This window comes from Anabrus simplex, chromosome 1, assembly GCF_040414725.1.
Source record: "Anabrus simplex isolate iqAnaSimp1 chromosome 1, ASM4041472v1, whole genome shotgun sequence".
NCBI lineage: Eukaryota > Metazoa > Arthropoda > Insecta > Orthoptera > Tettigoniidae > Anabrus > Anabrus simplex.
This window is the reverse complement of record NC_090265.1, coordinates 924,043,909-924,066,770: the sequence shown is the minus strand read 5'-3', so window position 1 is coordinate 924,066,770 and position 22,862 is coordinate 924,043,909. Positions and strand designations below refer to the sequence as shown.

At 41.5% G+C, this 22,862-nt stretch overlaps 1 protein-coding gene across 1 annotated transcript in view; it reads right to left on the bottom strand.

Annotated features, from left to right (window-relative positions):
- Fife (regulating synaptic membrane exocytosis protein fife) overlaps positions 1-22,862 on the bottom strand; it is a 969,278-nt gene that overhangs the window by 401,245 nt on the left and 545,171 nt on the right. Inside the window, exon 10 of the mRNA XM_068225089.1 lies at positions 20,234-20,339. Within this exon, the coding sequence (XP_068081190.1) occupies positions 20,234-20,339 (106 nt within the window). The remainder of the gene's footprint in view (positions 1-20,233; positions 20,340-22,862) is intronic.

Below are 22,862 nucleotides of genomic sequence, written 5' to 3'. Positions count from 1 at the left end.
TTTGATGTTCAAGTTTGTTCCCAACTCGCCGCTCTCTAACCTCTGGTCTCTGAGTGACATTCTACCCGAGACAATAGATCCGGATAACATTAAAGATCTTTGGAAGAAGGCTAAAGCCAATCTTAAGATATCTCATGAAAAGGTTAGGGAAAGGTATGATCGTGGACGGAGACCCACCTCTTTGAAGGTAGGCGACCAGGTGATGGTCAAGAACTTTTTTCCCGCGGGCAAGCTTGCCCCCAGATTTCATGGGCCGTGTGTCATTCTCGATTTCCTTACGCCGGTTACGTTGTTAGTAAGCAATCCAGCCACCGAGAGGATATTTAGGGTTCACCTGTCCCAGGTGAAACCGGTGTAACTTCTGTGTTAACTTGCATCATATTATTTTGAAAGGAATATGAAGGTTATATTTTTTTGAGTTTTCACTTTTAAGGCATTCTGCCCCTTCTATAATATTTTTCTATGTTTAAGCATTCTTTGTAAACCTCCCCCGATTTGTTAAACTGCCATCCTATCCTTGCCATGGCCATTACCACGCTCCCGTCTCCTGCTCCACTACACACAGTGGCTGGCTTTGAGGAAATGCCATGCATATCTGCACGCCGCTGACCCCTCAATCTCTCTACAAGCCTGTGCCCTCAAAAAATGATGATGGTCCAACATTCTGCCGCCTAGTTTTGATGTTTCAGTGCCCCCGCAGACGCGCGGCGCCGTGCAGCAACTGGGGCAGAGGACGGGCCCCCTCTTCTCCAGCAAGGACGACATGTGCACGGCGAGCCGGAGCTCTCCTCCCGGCCAAGGCTGATGTGCGGCGCACGACCTGCTACTTGCCCGCAGCCTGTATATGTTCACCGCGGGCGCGGCGTGTTTCAACACCTCTGCTCCCCTCATAGTGCGGGCGAGCGGTATCTCAGGGTACTTGAGGGGTCCGAGCGGCCTACTTTGGACGCAAGCTGCAACGGCCGGTCTGGCCATCCAACTTATCAACATCAACTACATGAACAGTTACTATAAGCAATGACTACACTTGGGAATTCAACAGCAATATTTGGTGGACATTGCAAAATTTTTCATCACTTTTAAGTATTAAAAGTTTATCTTCAGAACTCAACTTCTACAAACATAAAGACTGTACTTCACCTGCAACAACAAAATTTTGAAACTGAATCAAACCAAATTAAGAAAGTTTTATAAATTTTCTTTTTGGCAATTAATCTCCATATCTACATCAAACTTGGACCTTGTTTTCAAACAATTTTATGTGTCACCCCTGGAGGAACTTTTGGGGGGGGGGAGGTCTGTACCGGGCGGTACACCTCCACGCCGCTAATTTAAAATTTGCGCCTGTTGAAACTCCTCTGCTGGAGGAAGTCTGAACTTTATATATGCTATTAATTGCTACCTTCTCAAAAGATGTCACCACGTGGAAAATTTTGAGTTTTTGAACTGTGTCATTTTTGATGTGTTTTTGTTTTGCTTGAAGTAAGAAGTGTGAACTTTCTCTTCTAGAGGACACTACTGAAGATCAACAATAGTGCAACCTAGTGCGAAGTCAAAGAACTATTTTGTTGGAGAAATTTTTATTTCAAATGTTTGTTCTTTGCTAAATTTCTTTCTGTTATTGTTTAAGTTGGCTGTATACCCCTCTTTTTCCCCTTGTTTTAGATTTATCCAATCCCGAATTTCTTTGAGTTTTTTCTCGCCCAATCCGATGTATCTTCCCCCTACTTGGATATGTTTCTGTATCCTACCCAATAAAAAGTTTGTGGGAGGGTGTTTTCATTCCCCTGACACCTAGAACCTTCCGCGAGAGGATATAAACTGCTGATTTTAGGGTCTCCGGGCCACTTCTGTTCCATCTTTCAGTGTATTAAGTACATAGCAGGAGGCGGGAAGCGCCTCTTTCCTCGGCAGCGGTCAACAACAAGGTAATGGCCGATTAATAACCTTTTTCTTTGCTTGCTCAGCAGTTTAACTCTCGGGGCGGGTTCTAAGCGTTCCACCATGAAACCTTTTCCTAAATGTAACTACTCTTTTCATATATTCTCTTTTAAAGCTACATACTGGGATAGAGAGTGCTAACCCTCTCGAGCTCCCACTCATATTGTTTTGAGGTGAACTTATTTTTCTCAACCTATTCTCGTTAACGTTAAACAAATTGTTCTTTTCTTAAGTCACCTCTTTAGTATGGGATTAGCCCTGGTATTAACGGCCTAGTGCCAAGTAGGTCTTAATCAAAGTGTATTAGGAGTGCAAGTTCGCCTCCTCTCAAATTGTTATTTTAGAGGTCATTTAATTAACCTGCTTTTCATTTAATAGACCTCAGTAGATTGGGTATTTTACCCCTGTGTTTATGTCCGTTGAGGACAACTTGAAGGTGGAGTTTGGTGTGGCCTGGGAGAGGCTTAAATTTTAGAGCGAGTGGCTCTTTTGAAAATTGAGTGTTGTACGCCTCGTGGAGGCTTTTCAGTGTAATTTGGTGCAAGGGCTCCTAGGCATGAATGGGGTTTTCTGCCCCTCTGTTGAAACTTGTGTTTGGGGTAAAACTGAGCTGATTGCCCAAGCAGTGTAAAGTCAGGGCGCGAAGCCCAAATCCTGTAAATAATGTAATTCCCCTTTTGATTTGCTACTTTGTACCTGCCATGCTTGTTATTTCTTTGTTTTTGAAAAGAAAATATAACCTTGTTAAATTTTACATTAACTTTGATTCCGTAGTTTGAGACCCGTTCACGCCCGCACCTTCTTTCACGCATAACTACCACAAAAACACGGTAACAAGTGGTAGCAGAGCGTGGTTGAATGGGTCTCAATTTAGCCCCTTTTGACGGCTAAACATTGTTTTGTTCCGAACTCTAACAATTTTCTCAGTTGCTGGAATTTTTTTGACTTTTTCAAAATTGTTTTGTCATCATGCCCGGCCCTCGCGATGTTCTCCATCTTAACTATTTGCGCAAGGAGGAGTTGATCTACGAATTGACTATTAGAAATGTGCAATCTGGAGGCACGGTTGCAGTAGATACAAACAAGCTTAGAGAGTCCCTAGATTTGCCCATTTCCATCCCCAATTTGGGAGAGAAAGAAATTGACGACTCTCTTTCCACGATCACGGAGAATATTACTGGGCTAGCTTCTGTAGTTAGTTTTTTTGATGAAAATGATCCTTCTCCTAATCAAATTAAGCGTGTGCAAGCTAGGCTGTTTCATTTTTCCAATAGAGTTAACGATCTGTTGTCTCTAAAGTTGAATGACGTTCAGAAGAAGGAAGCTAGTACGCTGCTTGAAAATATGTCTGAATTATCTAGCAAGGTCACTCAATTGTTAACTGGGGAAGTTCCTCCCAAATCTGATCAACCCACCATAGTGAATGTAGGTAGTGAGGAAGAGCCTCATAAGGGAGAAGTCAATAGGATAACCGTTGTTGCTCAAACTATCCCTGCCCCATTGGACAACGAATCTGAACGCCGTGCATCGTTGAGTAACATCCGTTCCGAATTAACTTCCTTGCCATTGAAACCTTTACCTACTATGTCACCCGGGTTTAGCAGCTTGCCTCATCCATTGGCAATGTTGCTCAGAGGTATCTCTAAGTTTTCGGTTAATACCACCAGTGAAGTAATTTCATTTTTAAGATTTCTGGTTGAATTTCAGGATCATGCCCTTGTGTTTTCTCTTTCTCCATGTCAAATTTTGCAAATTATCTATCCGTATGCTATTGGTATTCTCTCAGATAAAATCGTAACAGCCATTGCTGAGCAATCATCTATTGAGGATTTCCATGCCCACTTGCTAGCTAACTTTATCCCGGCTAGGGCCAGGTCCTCCCTTATTCAGAAGTACTATTATCGTGTACAGCGCTTGGATGAGAACTTGGCTGATTTCATACAGGACATTAAGTTTTATACTAGGGTGTTTGCTCTGCACTTCCCTGAGGATCAAATTGTACAAGCTATTGTGGAAGGTATTTCACCATCTTATAGGTCATACTTGTGTTTCGCGGCGTGCCCGCAAACTTTCTCTGAACTTGAAGCGTTGGCTGTCTCAGCGGAAGGAGTTAAGTACGCCGATTCTTTGCGTGTGGCAAAAGAACCCCCTCCTTCGTTTAGTAATACTCGGCCTCCACCTCGCCGACCAGTCACACCCCGTAAATGTTATGCTTGCGGGTCGCCTGACCATCTTCGCAATAAATGTCCATTGGTCAAAACTAGTAGGGCAAATAATGGAGCTGGTTCAGCACAAGGCTGTTTTAAATGTGGGGCTTTCTCACATATCGCCAAGAATTGCCCAAACTCGAATAGCACCCCCTCCTGCTCAACTTCTGGTGCAAATTCTACCTATGCCAATAATAAAAAGTGACTAGTGGCTTCGGCTGAGTCGACTAATCCATCTTCCCGAGACTCAGCCCCTGGTAAACAGGTTGTAAATTCAGGGAACGAGCAATTTTCAAATTTATCTTTTGAAGGTCCCAAAGAGTGTCTTAGGATTGCGGCGGATCCCCCCGCACCGGTCCCCTTTCTCAAAATTGAGTTAAATAACGAGCCTATAACAGCTCTCTTAGATTCAGGTAGTGTTTGTTCTATTATTTCGGCTGATTGGTATTCAAAATTGAAATCTGTTTGTAAGCTTCCTAACTATTGTTTGTCGGCGATCCAATACGTTTCGGCTAATTCCTCTCCATTAGAAATTCTCGGTTCCTTATATGTCAAAATTCGTATTTTTAAATTCACATGGAAAGTTAAATTGTTTGTGGCCAAGCACTTGTCTTGCCCCATTATATTGGGAGCGGACTTTATTTCTCACATTGGTCTTGTGCTCGATCTTCAGAGTAGGTCTTGCACTTTCAAATTTGCCTCTAATTGTAGCATCCCTTTATTAATGTGTAATTCTGCATCATGTTCTTCTATTTCGCCTACCCAGGATGAGATGTTGTTAGACCTTAGACATCTACCTGAGGAGCAGGCTGATAGTATTCGCAAATTGTGTCAGTCGTTTCCCGAGGTGTTCTCTGATACTCTTGGTGTTACTGACCTTATTGAATACAAAATTGAGGTCACTGATTCGATTCCTGTCCGTTTTCCACCTTATAGGCTATCTCCACCTAAAATGAAGGCTCTGAAAGAAATTATCGATCAGATGTTGAAGGACGGTATTATTAGGCCCTCTAAGTCAGCATATTCGTCGCCTATTTTTCTAGTCCCGAAACCCCAAGGGGGCTTCAGGCCTGTCATTGATTACAGGGCTCTCAATCGGAAGGTGGTGTTACAATCTGTGCCCCTTCCCGACCTTCATTCTTGTTTTTCATGGTTTCGTAAGGCCAAGTTCTTTACTATCTTGGACTTGAATCAGGCCTATAATCAAATTCCCCTTGCCGAAGAGTCTAAACATCTTACAGCGTTTGCCACGGACTGGAATTTATATGAATACAACCTCGTGCCTTTCGGGCTCCCCACGGGAGCAGCTGTACTCACTAGGCTGCTAGATAGGGTCTTCTCCGACATCAAATTTGAGTACTTATATCACTACTTGGATGATGTCGTCGTATTTTCAGAGACTTTTGAAGAGCATCTAGATCATCTGCGAGAAGTTCTCGATCGCCTTCGTAAAGCTGGGTTAACTGTTAAGTTGTCCAAGGTTGCCTTTGCTAAGCCCTCTATGTCTTTCCTAGGGCATATTGTGTCACCTGATGGTGTAGCCGTCGATCATTCTAGAACACAGGCCATTCGTGATTTTAAACCTCCCAAGGACATCAAAGGCATCGCCAGGTTTATTGGTATGGTGAATTTCTTCAGGAAGTTTATTCCTAACTTCGCTAATAGAGCAGCGCCCTTAAACCTTCTTCGTAGGAAAGGCATCAAATTCGAGTGGGGACCTTCTCAACAAGCCGCTTTCGAAGACCTTAAATTAGCTCTTTGTAATGCCCCTGTACTTGCTATGCCTGATTTCTCGAAGAAATTCATCGTCCAAACCGACGCGTCGTCGTCAGCAGTAGCAGCAGTCCTTCTTCAAGAGACTGAACTAGGGAGGCGACCCATCGCCTATGCATCTAGGACCTTGTCGGCTCAAGAAGCCAAGTATTCCATATATGAGCTCGAAGGTTTGGCAGTCTTATTCGCCTTAGAGAAGTTCCGTCTCTATCTGGAACATGTTAAATTCGACCTGGAGACAGATAATCAAGCCTTAAGCTGGGTCTTAGGTAGGCCGCGTCGTACTGGTCGTATAGCCCGTTGGGCCATCCGTATTTCTGCCTTCCAGTTTGATGTTAGACATATCAGAGGTACCGAAAATATTGTCGCTGATGGACTCAGCCGTATGTTTTCAAACGACGTCGAGACCCCAGAACCGGTCGACAGTTCATCACCTCCCGAGTCCATACTATCTGATGTTAATGCCATCTTAACGGATGCCCCCATGCTCTTTAGGGATATTGAGAAATACCAACATGAAGATCCGACGCTGGCTCCGATAATGGAAACCCTTTCTTCTGGGGAACATGTCGCCCCTTATGTTCTGAGGAATGGTGTTTTATGTTGCCCTTCGAGACATGACAAGATGATGAAGGTTGTCGTTCCAGCTGTCCTTGTGCCTATGATCTTCAAATACTATCATGAGACCCCATTGGGGGGGCATCTGGGAATATTTAAAACTCGTGAAAAGATTCGTGAAATGTTCATCTGGAAAGGTATGGACGGTGAAATCCGTGAACTTGTAAAAGCTTGTAAATCTTGTTTGCTCAGTAAACCCACCATGTCCACCAAGGTAGGCCTTTTGTCTTCGCATCAAGCATCGCGCCCCATGGAACGCCTGTATATTGATTATGTAGGACCCTTCCCCCAGTCGAAGGGAAATGCCAACAAATTCATCTTTGTATGTGTAGATGGTTTTACAAGATTTTCCTGGTTATTTCCGACTAAGCTGGCTACCGCTCAGTCCACCATTACTTGCCTAAATTCTATTTTTGCTTCTTTTGGTCCGTGCCAATATATTGTGTCCGATAATGCTAAGGCGTTTACATCAAATCTTTTTCGTAAATTCTGTTTTGACTTGTCCATCTCTCATGTAACGACTTCTGCTTATTACCCTCAACCATCTCTGGCTGAACGGGTTAACCGTAATCTCAGGTCCGCACTTATTGCCTATCATCATGATGATCATTCCAGGTGGGACACGTCCCTGCATTGGTTAGCTTTTGCTTTGAATTCGGCGGTTCATGAATCACATAAATTTACTCCAGCTTCTTTGATGTTCAAGTTTGTTCCCAACTCGCCGCTCTCTAACCTCTGGTCTCTGAGTGACATTCTACCCGAGACAATAGATCCGGATAACATTAAAGATCTTTGGAAGAAGGCTAAAGCCAATCTTAAGATATCTCATGAAAAGGTTAGGGAAAGGTATGATCGTGGACGGAGACCCACCTCTTTGAAGGTAGGCGACCAGGTGATGGTCAAGAACTTTTTTCCCGCGGGCAAGCTTGCCCCCAGATTTCATGGGCCGTGTGTCATTCTCGATTTCCTTACGCCGGTTACGTTGTTAGTAAGCAATCCAGCCACCGAGAGGATATTTAGGGTTCACCTGTCCCAGGTGAAACCGGTGTAACTTCTGTGTTAACTTGCATCATATTATTTTGAAAGGAATATGAAGGTTATATTTTTTTGAGTTTTCACTTTTAAGGCATTCTGCCCCTTCTATAATATTTTTCTATGTTTAAGCATTCTTTGTAAACCTCCCCCGATTTGTTAAACTGCCATCCTATCCTTGCCATGGCCATTACCACGCTCCCGTCTCCTGCTCCACTACACACAGTGGCTGGCTTTGAGGAAATGCCATGCATATCTGCACGCCGCTGACCCCTCAATCTCTCTACAAGCCTGTGCCCTCAAAAAATGATGATGGTCCAACATTCTGCCGCCTAGTTTTGATGTTTCAGTGCCCCCGCAGACGCGCGGCGCCGTGCAGCAACTGGGGCAGAGGACGGGCCCCCTCTTCTCCAGCAAGGACGACATGTGCACGGCGAGCCGGAGCTCTCCTCCCGGCCAAGGCTGATGTGCGGCGCACGACCTGCTACTTGCCCGCAGCCTGTATATGTTCACCGCGGGCGCGGCGTGTTTCAACACCTCTGCTCCCCTCATAGTGCGGGCGAGCGGTATCTCAGGGTACTTGAGGGGTCCGAGCGGCCTACTTTGGACGCAAGCTGCAACGGCCGGTCTGGCCATCCAACTTATCAACATCAACTACATGAACAGTTACTATAAGCAATGACTACACTTGGGAATTCAACAGCAATATTTGGTGGACATTGCAAAATTTTTCATCACTTTTAAGTATTAAAAGTTTATCTTCAGAACTCAACTTCTACAAACATAAAGACTGTACTTCACCTGCAACAACAAAATTTTGAAACTGAATCAAACCAAATTAAGAAAGTTTTATAAATTTTCTTTTTGGCAATTAATCTCCATATCTACATCAAACTTGGACCTTGTTTTCAAACAATTTTATGTGTCACCCCTGGAGGAACTTTTGGGGGGGGGAGGTCTGTACCGGGCGGTACACCTCCACGCCGCTAATTTAAAATTTGCGCCTGTTGAAACTCCTCTGCTGGAGGAAGTCTGAACTTTATATATGCTATTAATTGCTACCTTCTCAAAAGATGTCACCACGTGGAAAATTTTGAGTTTTTGAACTGTGTCATTTTTGATGTGTTTTTGTTTTGCTTGAAGTAAGAAGTGTGAACTTTCTCTTCTAGAGGACACTACTGAAGATCAACAATAGTGCAACCTAGTGCGAAGTCAAAGAACTATTTTGTTGGAGAAATTTTTATTTCAAATGTTTGTTCTTTGCTAAATTTCTTTCTGTTATTGTTTAAGTTGGCTGTATACCCCTCTTTTTCCCCTTGTTTTAGATTTATCCAATCCCGAATTTCTTTGAGTTTTTTCTCGCCCAATCCGATGTATCTTCCCCCTACTTGGATATGTTTCTGTATCCTACCCAATAAAAAGTTTGTGGGAGGGTGTTTTCATTCCCCTGACACCTAGAACCTTCCGCGAGAGGATATAAACTGCTGATTTTAGGGTCTCCGGGCCACTTCTGTTCCATCTTTCAGTGTATTAAGTACATAGCAGGAGGCGGGAAGCGCCTCTTTCCTCGGCAGCGGTCAACAACAAGGTAATGGCCGATTAATAACCTTTTTCTTTGCTTGCTCAGCAGTTTAACTCTCGGGGCGGGTTCTAAGCGTTCCACCATGTAACCTTTTCCTAAATGTAACTACTCTTTTCATATATTCTCTTTTAAAGCTACATACTGGGATAGAGAGTGCTAACCCTCTCGAGCTCCCACTCATATTGTTTTGAGGTGAACTTATTTTTCTCAACCTATTCTCGTTAACGTTAAACAAATTGTTCTTTTCTTAAGTCACCTCTTTAGTATGGGATTAGCCCTGGTATTAACGGCCTAGTGCCAAGTAGGTCTTAATCAAAGTGTATTAGGAGTGCAAGTTCGCCTCCTCTCAAATTGTTATTTTAGAGGTCATTTAATTAACCTGCTTTTCATTTAATAGACCTCAGTAGATTGGGTATTTTACCCCTGTGTTTATGTCCGTTGAGGACAACTTGAAGGTGGAGTTTGGTGTGGCCTGGGAGAGGCTTAAATTTTAGAGCGAGTGGCTCTTTTGAAAATTGAGTGTTGTACGCCTCGTGGAGGCTTTTCAGTGTAATTTGGAGCAAGGGCTCCTAGGCATGAATGGGGTTTTCTGCCCCTCTGTTGAAACTTGTGTTTGGGGTAAAACTGAGCTGATTGCCCAAGCAGTGTAAAGTCAGGGCGCGAAGCCCAAATCCTGTAAATAATGTAATTCCCCTTTTGATTTGCTACTTTGTACCTGCCATGCTTGTTATTTCTTTGTTTTTGAAAAGAAAATATAACCTTGTTAAATTTTACATTAACTTTGATTCCGTAGTTTGAGACCCGTTCACGCCCGCACCTTCTTTCACGCATAACTACCACAAAAACACGGTAACAATAATAATAATAATAATAATAATAATAATAATAATAATAATAATAATAATAATAATAATAATAATAACGTTCCCGAAACTAACAGGTGGGGCCCCTCAGACAGACACAGTTGCTGTATTCCATTGTCGTGCTGAAGATACAATAAATGAGTTTGTATATCTTGTATTACGATAAGGAAGTATCGATACTAGTGTACCAGATTTTGACCATGTTTTCAAAATGTCATTGGATGAGAGGTAAAGAAATTGGCTGTGCAAGTAAGCGTGAGGAAAATATTCGGTGAAGGAGGCATATGGCATGAACATTACGGAGCTGTTTGTGTCTAAGTTTGTGGGATTGTAGGCCTAATGGTTTTTGAAATGAGAAATGTAAACAGGAGAATTTTTCATTATTATTATTATTATTATTATTATTATTATTATTATTATTATTATTATTATTATTATTATCCGCCTCTCGGAACCATGGCTGAATTTTTAGCATGCTGGCCTTTGGTCCAAGGGTACCCGGGTTCGATTCCTGACAGGGTCGGTAATTTTAACTTTCATTAGTTTATTCTTCTGGCTGGTTTATTTGTGCCGTCTTCATCATTAGAAACCATCCTAGACAGGACAATTTCCACAGACACGCAGGTCACCTATACGGCGCCAACTCGAAAGACCTGCACCAGGCCTCTCCGGAGGACACACGCTATTATTATTATTATTATTATTATTATTATTATTATTATTATTGTTATTATTATTATTATTATTCGTCTCCTTGACTAAATGAGCAGCGTGAAACATTCGTTTCAGAGGATCCTGGGATTGCTTCCCGGGTGGCCCGCGGATATTAACTACGGCTGGTTAATTCCCGCAGCTCGGGGACTAGGTACCTGTACCTGCATTACACGCCCCTATTATTTAAACGCACCATGTATATTACCAACCACCACGGAAAACGTAGTGGTCGCATGTATTCCTCCACCTAGGATTGGCGTCGGGAAGGGCAACCACGCCTATAACTGAGTCAAATCGACATGTGCGACACAAATTACACCCGCGACCGCACTAGGGTATTTGACAAGTGGCATGGAAAGAACTTCAGGAAAATAAACACTATTTAAGGAGGGCCGAGTAGCTCAGATTAAGCTGAGGTTGGAGGATTTGATCCTGTCTCAGTCTGGTAGTATTCGAGAGTGCTCAAATACGCCCACCTCGTGTCGGCAGATTTACCGTCACGACAAAGCATTCATGCGGCACAGAATTCCGGTACTTCGGAGTTTCCAAAAACCATAAAAGTAGTTAGCGGGACGTAAAACTAATGTTTTTAAATCAATCAATCAATCAATCAATCAATCAATCAATCAATCAATCAATCAATCAATCAATCAATCAATCAATCAATCAATCAATCAATCAATCAATCAATCAATCAATCAATCAATCAATCAATCAATCAATCAATCAATCAATCAATCAATCAATCAATCAATCAATCAATCAATCAATCAATCAATCAATCAATCAATCAATCAATCAATCAATCAATCAATCAATCAATCAATCAATCAATCAATCAATCAATCAATCAATCAATCAATCAATCAATCAATCAATCAATCAATCAATCAATCAATCAATCAATCAATCAATCAATCAATCAATCAATCAATCAATCAATCAATCAATCAATCAATCAATCAATCCTGATCTGCATTTAGGACAGTCGCCCAGGTGGCAGATTCCCTATCTGTTGTTTTCCTAGCCTTTTCTTAAATGAAATTTATTGAACATTTCCCTTGGTAAGTTGTTCCAATCACGAACTCTCCTTCCTATAAACGAATATTTTCTCCAATTTGTCCCCTTTAATTCCAACTTTATCTTCATATTGTGATCTTTCCTACTTTTAAAGGCACCACTCAAACTTATTCGTCTACTAATGTCATTCCGTGCCATCTCTCCACTGACAGCTCGGAACATACGACGTAGACGAGCAGCTCATCTTCTTTCTCCCAAGTCTTCCCAGCCCAAACTTTGCAACATTAGGCCTAGTAATAAAGATGATTTCCTGCTATGAATGAATGAATACATTAATAAATTAACTGCGCTAATTGAAAATTAGAGCTCATGGCGTGCTAAGGCGACTGCTACCCAACCAGATGGCCTGCAGACATTGGAATGCGCGTGGCCAGCGCGACGATAACTTCAGCTCATTGCTTGGATTTAGCGATTGAGTCTGCTGCCTCTCGTATCAGACTACTACTTAGTTGGTCTCACGAGGCGGAATGAGCGACATTCCAGCCATCAGCCCCGAATTATAGTCCCTGCACAGGCTGAGAATCGTACGCGGAGGCTCCAGGAAGGAGGATAAATAAATAAATAAATAAATAAATAAATAAATAAATAAATAAATAAATAAAATAAATAAATAACATATTACCTGCACAGATAACATATGCTATATTTAAGTCATAATCGGCTGTAGGGTGGAAGAAAAAAAGAGGCTAGACAATTGAATGTGGTGCAACATTTTGTCAATAAAGTCTATCTGTTACAGCCGTGGATGGGCCTCAGAATTTCTCATCCTACAGTATCTGTTTGAAATATTGCAGATATTTTTCTCCCGGGACCGAGAGCACAATCGTTTTCAATGGAAACCAGGACAGTGCATACTTTTCCAAGGTTTTATTTTTACAATACGTTCTTTTATTCTATGCGGATGTAAATGAAGCTCTGCATACAACGATCTACTTTCAGAACACAATAACGAATTTTACATGCCATCTCATTTACGAGATAACTATGTGTTTGTGTTTAGGAAGCAGACGTATTGTAGACGCTAATTGGGATCATATCGCTTCCCCTTGGTGGGAAAATAAAAGTTATAATGATACAGTATTTCCTAGAGAGCAGATCTGTGGCAGACAAATGGAGAGAAGATTTATGTTCCATATTGAACGGGCGCCTTGCACTGCCTTGATATAAGGTAGAGATTGATTACATCTTTTTTCATTTAGTCCTATGTGCTAGCGTACTTACGATGTCTGTGATGATTTTGTAGTTATTGTTAATGACGATATCGACAACGACAATTCAGCTTAAGAGGAATTTTCCCATTGAGAATGTTGTACCGAGAGAGTTACACGTGGGGTTAGGGGCGCGCAGCTGTGAGCTTATATTCGGGAGATAGTGGGTTCAAACCCCACTGTCGGCAGCCCTTAAGATGGTTTTCCGTGGTTCGTCATTTTCACACAAGGCAAATACTGAGTCTGTACCTTAATTAAGACCACGGTCGCTTCCTTTCTACTCCCAGCTCTTTCCTATCCCACCGTTGTATAAGACTTATCTGTGTCCGTCCGGAAAGCAACTTGTATATTAAAAAAAAGTTGTAAATGCCAACTGAGTAGAGGGGGTTCGATTCCCACCTCAACCACCCTCCAAGTGGTTTTCCGTGCTTTCCCTCTTTTCTTCAAGGCAAATGCCGGGATGGTACCTAACTTAACGCCACGGCCGCTTCCTTTGCTCTTCCTTGTCTATCCCTTCCAACCTTCCCATCACCGCACAAGGCCCCTGTTCAGCATAGCAGGTGTGGACACCTGGACAAAGTACTGGTCCTCCTTTTCAGTTGTATCCCCAGACACAAAGCCTCACGCTGCAGGACGCTGCCCTTGAGCCGGTATAGGTGGGGTCCCTCGCTGAGTCCGAGGGAAAAACCAACCCTGAAGGCTAAACTGTTTAAGAAAGAAGCAAGTATACTTAAAGAAAATCTAGAGACAGGCACGTATTGACAGCGTGAACTTATATATAGCTCGTCATGGACCTTGGCTGTGACTATCACGATAAGAACCTAATTCGGAGTATATGTTCCCCTCACTTAAATATGAAGAACAGGCGTAGCAAACTTTCCCTTTTTAGAGTGAACAAATTATTTGTAACAACTACAGAGATTAGAAACTACTGTAGTTGTAACGTGTATGCAGAAATATAGGAAGAAACAGTAGCACTATAAGCGAGAAAAGTAAATAAACAAAAAAAAGTGTTTAAAACGCCGACTAAATGTGCAAAACTAACCGCGAAACCGATCACATTCGTATTCTGTGAGTTATATAGGTACACATAATATTGAGAAGGGCTGGCTTATTACCCTTTTTCATGCACACGGATCGTTAGGAGCCGCAGATAAACCTCCGTGTTCTAACTGCCCAAGAAATATCTATGACTACTTAGTTCACGAATCAGTGACGAATCTGGTACAAGAATATCGGGAATTTCTACCAATCACAACCGCCTATCGCCACAGATTTATTACTCTCATTTTATCACACCTACGTGCATTTTTTCAAAATGTAAATTTATCATATCAGCATACTGAAACATCTTTAGAGCGTACACTTGTCCAAAGAGCACACAATAAACTGGACGTAACTGTGCTGTTCCGATGAAGTCGACAGCTGACATATTGGCAGGCTGTGATCCTAAGCGTTTCAACGAAAAAAATAAACAGTATATTTTCGTGCGGTAATTTTGTTCTCTGAATAGGTTGTACATACCTATATATATTAGATTTATTTTATATTTTCTCGCTTTTCATAATATTAATTATTGAATGCTGTTGTTATTGGCTAAGTCAAAACAAATACTACTGTAGCTCCAGATTCTCTCTAGACAAATTCCGGAGCTCTCGGTATATGAATAAAGATAATGTGGTTCTTCCTGTCGTTAGTGCTTATAATGGGGGACTTAAGAAATTCTCATCCAGTCACTCTTTGTTTCAGAAATAGTACAAATAAATCCATCGCATATGGTCTAAATGAAATCCACGGAAAGGGGCGGTATTAGATCAGCCGTTTTTGTGTACGTTTATTATATCTGGATGTACGATATTAAACGTAATATTCTCTTGAGATTTAAAATTACCTGCTCTTCATAATGATATCAGCCCCGCGGTGTAAGGGTAGCGTGCTGCCCCTTACCTGGAGGCCACGCGTTTGATTCCCGGCCAGGTCAGGGATTTTTATGTGGATCTGAGGGCTGGTTCGAGGTCTACTCAGCCTATGTGATTACAATCGAGGAGCCATATGATGGTGAGAAGGCGGCCCCGGTCTAGAAAGCCAAGTATAACAGCTGAGAGGTTTCGTCGTGCTGACCTCACTAAATCTCGTAATCTGGAGGCCTTCGGGCTGAGCAGCGGTCGCTTGGTAGGCCATGGCCCTTCGGGGTTGTTGCGCCATTGGGTTTGGTTTGGAGTTTTCAGAATATCCTCAGATAATGGGGAAATGTCATTGATAAACTCTCATACACGTAATAATTGATAAAAATATTTTTGGATCAGAGTGACTTAGGTGTGCGGGAAGTATTTGTTCGGTTACTCTGTGAAAATTAAAGAGTGATATTGCGTTTCAAATTTCCTCTTCGGACCACTTGGTTTAAGTGCTAACAAAACTATTTATTCCCATAATTTATGTGATTCCACCCTGCAACCTCGACCCCTGAGTAAATATCGTCGTTGGTCCTGCAAAACAAAACTGTGGCTGCTAAGGTTCTGCCATCTGAGGTTCAGTATTGTGAGAGTTGCTTCAAAGGAATCAAACATTAGAAGAGGAGTACGACAAGGCTGCTGACTGTCACTCTCTCTCTTTAACCTGTTCATAGAAAATTCAGTTAGACAAATTAAAGGTCATAATAAGGAGGTGAATTTTAATGGTATTCAGGTGCACAGTATCCGCTTTGCAGATGATATTGCTACCTTAGCTAATTCTGAAAAGGATATGAGTTAAAATGCTAAGAACCTTAAACAAATCCTTAGAAAAATTTAAACTAAATATAAAGAAAACAAAATTCATGATGGTGGACAAAAAGAAACCTACAGGTAGAAACAACTTAAAATTAAATAACTCACCGATAGGACAAGTCACATAATTCTCCTATTTGGGTAGTGTAATTACCTCTGATAACAGGTACCTTTCGGAAATCAAAAAAAAGTTTAGTGGTAGCAAAACAAGCCTTCCGAAATAAGAAAATCTTATTGCTAAACAACCATCTCAGTTCGGAGACCAGAAAATCATTTCTCAGGACCTTTGTTTGGAGTGTGCTACTGTATGGATGTGAAACCTGGACATTAGGGAAACGGAAGAAACAAAACTTGCCCTTTGTGGCCCACCCCTTATGCTGAAACACTCGTTCTTTGAAAGGTCAAACCTTTTCCAATCTCTCATCTAATCAGAGTTAAGAGAAGATAGATGTACAGTTGTACTTCCCCTCAAAACAAAAACCACCAGCATCACCACAGGTTATGTTATACCGTCGCTGTGCCTGTAGAAACGGCTGTATGACTATGCTGTCTCAGAAATACTGGCCCGCAGCACACATATAGTAAGAACGAGAATTATTTGAAATCATCATCATCATCTACTAAAGGCAATGGCTTGTCGCTGTAGCCCAATCCGATGATCTTCTGTTAGCCTCCTCGTGTTGCTATATGAACCACTTGCCAGTTCACCGACGGAGTTCCTGACGTATGACATCCTTGGTCGTCCCCTGGGTCTCTTTCCAGTGACGGTTTGGAGAAGAGAGAGAGTCATATCTCAGTACGTGTCCAAGGATCGTTTTTCCTCTTTATCGAATTTCATAAATATCGATATTCCTTTACGTTCTTTAAAACAAGGCCATTTGCTTTTTATCCATCCAACGTGTTTTTGTGATTCTTTTTCAAATCTCCATTTCTGCAGCGGACCATGTTCCCTAGCCAATGCTCCCAAGCTGACAGACCCTGGAGTTCTATTTTATGTTGCCTCTTTCTACAGACAAGGGATATTGCGGATGTATGCTATGGCTCCATCATCGCGCGGGATATATATATATATATATATATATATATATATATATATATATATAGAGCCTGTCACAAGAGTTTTCTTTACAACTTGCTTTACGTTGCACCAACACAGATAGGTTTTATGGCGACGATAGGACAGGAAAGGGTTAGGAGTGGGAAGGAAGCGGCCGTGGCCTTAATTGAGATACAGCCCCAGCATTTGCTTGGTGTGAAAAAGGGAAACCACGGAAAACTATCTTCAGGACTGCCGACAGTGGGGCTCGAACCCACTATCTCCCGAATATTGGATACTTGCCGCACTTAAGCGACTGCAGCTATCGAGCTCGGTTGTCTCAAGAGTAAATGCATGTCTACCGATCTAGCACTTTCCCGCAAAGCACCATTTATTTTCGAACACGCTGTAGAGCAGGTAAATATAGAAGTAATTATTCCAGAATTTAAGAAAACAAAAGTTTTGTAAGATGTGTGATATAGTGGGTGAATTTGTATTCACTGCCTAGTGAATGTTAGCTGGGGCGGTCATCGACCTAAACGATGCGAGAGACAACACATTCTGGCGTGTTCAGTAATTGCATTCTTCCCTCTGGTCGCTCGACGCCACTAAACGTTGTGGCATGAGCCGCAATGACCGAGCATGAATATTCAGAGATCCCTGGAGACAGCTACGAAGGCTCATAAAGCAGATCGTCTAGAAAGTTATTTATTCCAGCACAAAGGACCCTGCTGGTGAATTATCTAGTGAACTCAAGAACTTTGTCAGTGCTTTCTTCTTTGATTTGTTCCTTGGAGTACTGACATATGCAAGTGAATGGACTAGTACCTTTTGGTTCAATATTTGTAGGGCAATAACTCAGTCTAACATTTCTTATAATATAAGACCTAGGATAGTATGTATGTATGTATGTATGTATGTATGTATGTATGTATGTATGTATGTATGTATGTATGTATGTATGTATGTATGTATGTATTATGTATGTATGTATCTATGTATGTATGTATGTATGTATGTATGTATGTATGTATGTATGTATGTATGTATGTATGTATGTATGTATGTATGTATGTATGAGCCAGCTCCATGATGTGAGAGTAAGTGGTCTGCTTCTTACCCGGGGACCCTGAGTTCAATTCCCGGCTCATCTAAGGATTTTAATTTGGGCTTTGGACGAACTCGCTTCATGCAAAAGGGAACTTGGAGGACCAGGAGAATGAACTATTCAAAGTCATTTTTAGAGTCATTTTAATCAGCTATGAAGTTAGAATCTCGGATCTCTGAACGGTGTTTTCAGCCCTAACACTTGGCCGCATGGCTACAAAATACTAAACAGTAAAATATGGCGAGTTGCCTAGGACTGAGTATCGAGAAAGTTAGAGAAAAATATTTTAAGATAATTTCACAGTTTAGATGCACTAGCTTTTATTCAAATTACAGCTGGATTAGTAAGATCAATTTTATCAATGTTCTTAGACATTAAAGTAAGTGAAACAATCTTCAACATTCATTCAAGTAATTAATTAATTAAGTAAGTAAGTAAGAAATCTAAATAATAATTGTTGTTTCAAGAGGAAGTAAATCTAAATTATCCGTCCCTCATTATATCAGCAGGGCCATCGTCACTGGCACAGTCTGTTAGTTAGGTAGCGGGTTCTATCCATAGTGAGGTCTGTGGCATTATTGCTGTTTATTTGATACGACTCCGTGTGATTGGTTCGAAGCACGTTAAACAACGCCTTCAGGACAAAATTAAGACATTTTGATGTCCATAATATTTGAAAAGATGCTAACAGATATGATGAGTAGTAGTAGTAGGAGGAGGAGAAATGAACCCAGTTCAATTAATATTTGAAGTATACTGTTTTATACCAGGGACAACAGACCATTCTGCCTCGTTGCTATTTGATTATTATTATTTACATGGGTTAGATATGTTTATTTTGCAGGAATTATTATATGTGTATGTTAGAATAAGCTGCCTAGGTTGGGCATTATTATTTTTCTCCTTAATAGATCAATAAGGCTTCAATGCTGTAGATCGGAGGAAAAAAAGGCTTTTAATTTCATTACTTCCCTACTTAATAAGGAACTGAGCCAAACATCCCTACTCGTGAGGATTACTGTCAAGTTAACAGGTTTAAAACCCATCACGTTCGATGACATGTTTACTTTAATGATACAGGAGGAGGTAATTTCCTCCTCGTCTTTGGTCAAAATGTACGAGAGCAATCCAATAAATAAGGTAAATTAAAAAAAAATTCTCATGGCCTCTGACATCACACACTGTTGGAATTTGAACACAAATCTAAATTATTATGGAGATGAATTTATGCGCGAATAGTATGTAATTGTAGATTATTGTTAAATATATTTTCACCGGGCGAGTTGGCCGTGCGCGTAGAGGCGCGCGGCTGTGAGCTTGCATCCGGGAGATAGTAGGTTCGAATCCCACTATCGGCAACCCTGAAAATGGTTTTCCGTGGTTTCTCATTTTCACACCAGGCAAATGCTGGGGCTGTACCTTAATTAAGGCCACGGCCGCTTCCTTCCAACTCCTAGGCCTTTCCTATCCCATCGTCGTCATAAGACCTATCTGTGTCGGTGCGACGTAAAGCCCCTAGCAAAAAAAAATATATATTTATATTTTCTGGATGTAACGACGTAGCTATGCTGATACACCGAATTCCGTGAGATATCCGCTGTTAAGTGACATTGGGCTTGATTACCAGTTGGACGGGTAGGCCACGTGTTGCTTGCTAAGGGAGGAGTGGGAAGAAAATGGTAAACTTGCTCGCGATGCCTGATTAGTAGCTCCTGGCCTAATTCGGGGCATTGACTAGGTCACCAGCGTTGAGGTTTGGACAAGGCACTTGGATTTTGATGAATAGTTTTTGTTAACCGGGATCCACACAGCCTCGGGAGGTTAACTCAGGAGAGGGGGTTCGATTCCCATCTCAGCCAACCTCGAAGTCGTTTTCTGTGGTTTCCCACTTCTCCCCCAGGCAAATGCCGGGATGGTGCCTAAGTTAAGGCCATGGCCACTTCCTTCCCTCTTCCTCGCCTATCCTTTCCAATCTTCCCATCCCTCACAAGGCCCCTGTTCAGCATAGTAGGTGAGGCAGCCTGGGTGAGATACTTGTCCTCCTTCCCAGTTGTATCCCAGACCCTAAGTCTCAACGCTACAGCACGCTGTCCTTGATGTTAGAGATGGAATCCCTCGCTCAGTACGAGGGTAAAACCAACTCTGGACGGTAAACAGAAGAAGTAAATAAATATAAATAAAATTGAACCGTGGCTATCTCGATGAGAAGCGTGCAACAGTTTTAATCGGTTGCCACTCCATTTACACTTCAGGTTAACACTTTATCATTGAATTGTAATATTATAATGAGATGATAATGTACTTACAGTTGGGAGCCTCTTCGTCGCGTACGACGGTCGTCATCTACACCCAGGGATGGTGGCTGGCTGCTGGAGTCTGGTGATAAGGGTGACGGTGTGTTGTCGAATCCCGCTGAAACACACAAGAGAAAATATTACCTGATTAACTAACACTTGAAAGTCACTTGGGCGAACGAACCCACACTTAGGGTACCATCATACATTAACTGTTTCATTGTATAAGATGATGGGAACAAATTCCTTAACTAGATTGTGTTTCTAAGTGAATGGTGTTTTGAGAAGTACAACTTGGCAATTATACTCATTTACAAGTTGTCTGTGTTTATATATGAAGTTATAGTGGTTATTTATGGTGGAATTTTGGGAATGTTGTCCGCGTACTCAGCAGAAATTGGAGAGAGTAAGAAGAAAAATCTGAGGGACAAGACACCCAGGCTAGCAATTATAAGCACCACGAGTTGAACTTCAAATGTTTTTTTGCTATTTGCTTTACGTCGCACCGACACAGATAGGTCTTACGGCGACGATGGGACAGGAAAGGCCTAGAAATGGGAAGGAAGCGGCCTTGACCTTAATTAAGGTTCAGCCACAGCGTTTGCCTGGTGTGAAAATAGGAAACCACGGAAAACCATTTTCAGGGCTGCCGATATTGGGGTTCAAACCCACTATCTCCCGGATGCAAGCTCACAGCTGCGCAACACTAACCGCACGGCCAACTCGCCCGGTGAACTTCAAATGTTATGACTGTTGTATGTACTTAAGATTGGTGCTGTTATTGTTCAATTCCAGTGTTGAAATCGTGAATTTGGGGTGATATGGGGCGTAAAGCAATATTAAGTTTGGGAAATATTTTCGTAGATGACATATTATTAGATTAATTAAAACATTTAATTGATACCTTAAGATATTAAACTGTAGATAATTTAGTGTATATTTAACTCTTCATGTAGGTGTATGTATGGTCGGACAGAATAGTAGGCTTCATAGCCTCAGACCCGCCATATAAAACAAGACAATAAATAAATAAATAAATAAATAAATAAATAAATAAATAAATAAATAAATAAATAAATAAATAAATAAATAAATAAATAAATAAATAAATAAATAAATAAATAAATAAATAAATAAATAAATAAATAAATAAATATTGCACCTAGGGAAGAAGAGGGTCACAAATTCAAAAATGATATTTCTGAAATAATTGCAATGTAAGAATGTGAAAAATATAAAAAAGCATAAAATATATAAATATACAAGTATATAACATATATAAAAATATATTAAAAATTGAATTTACTAGACCTTTTTAAATCTTACATTTCAATTATCTCAGAAGTATCATTTTGCACTTGTGGCCCTCTTCTTCCCAAGGTGTGATTATGCTGGTGCAGAATCGAAAATCTATCTTACCGTCAGAATATCTGGCTCAGGATGGCTTAGCCGAAGATCCTTGGTTTATTATATATTAATTATTATTAATAGTAGTAATTTATTGATTTTACGTTCATTAACCACTTCTTATGGCTTTTGGAGACGATGAAGTCTCAAAATTTCGTCCCACAGGAGTTCGTTCTTGTTCCTACCCTTTTCCCAGTTACCTGGGTTCGAGAGTTTGGTGGATTTAGCCCATATTTTGCGTCCAGATGACTTTTCTGATGCGTATATAATAGTATGTGTTTCTGTGGTGGTTTCTGGTGTAACGCATTGTACGTAAATGAAGATGTGTATTGCGACTAATAGAAACACCCAGTACCAATCCAGAGGAATTAATCAGACAAATTTAAAATCCCCAATCAGGCCGGGAATCGAACACGGTGACCTCTGAACTGAAGGCCATTATACTGACCACTCAACCATGGAGTCGGGCTGCAGGAGTTCTTGTGAGGTCAAATATTACAGGACTGAGCTGGAATCGAACTCAACAACTAGGCCTTAGAACAGGGCCTCTCAGGGTGCATGCGGTTGGTGCATGCACTGTGCACGGTGCAAAAGACGACTTCGCTTGGTTGACCAGAGTGCAGACCCCCACTCCTCGATTTGGGGCAATAGCGCTTACTCTCTCTTTCCTCACGCCTGTCTTGCTCGCTCCCCCTGTCTCCCTCTTCCACATTTGCCCCGTAGCGCTCCAAATCCGAGCTGAGTTGCGCCGAGTAGAGCCGAGCATAGCCGAGCTTAGCCGAGTAGCCCAGAGACGAAGCGTTGGTCCGAGACAAGCCGAGCCCGACCGATGCACAGTGCACGGAGCTCTTGCGCCTCAATTTGCACGCGTGAGATTTTGGGCGTTTGAGAGGCCCTGCCTTAGAAGGTCAGCGTTCTACTGTCTGAGGCACTCAGCCCGGCAAGTGAGTGTTACGAAGCCTAATAATGTGAAACAAGAATTTCTAGAAATGCAGTATAAATCGTAAATGTCTTTAAATGTCTTATGATATTCCTCTGGAGATATTTCCATCCATGTCTTAAACTCGGATGATAACAATGCAAATGGCCAAAGTACAAATATCTATTGACTATTTTGGGTCGGATTTCTCGTAGAGGCCATTTTCACTCGTCCAGATATTGATTGCGGGAAGTCCAGAAAATCTTTCTTAATCCTTTCTCAACATATTTAAAACATACATTTTTGCAGGATACT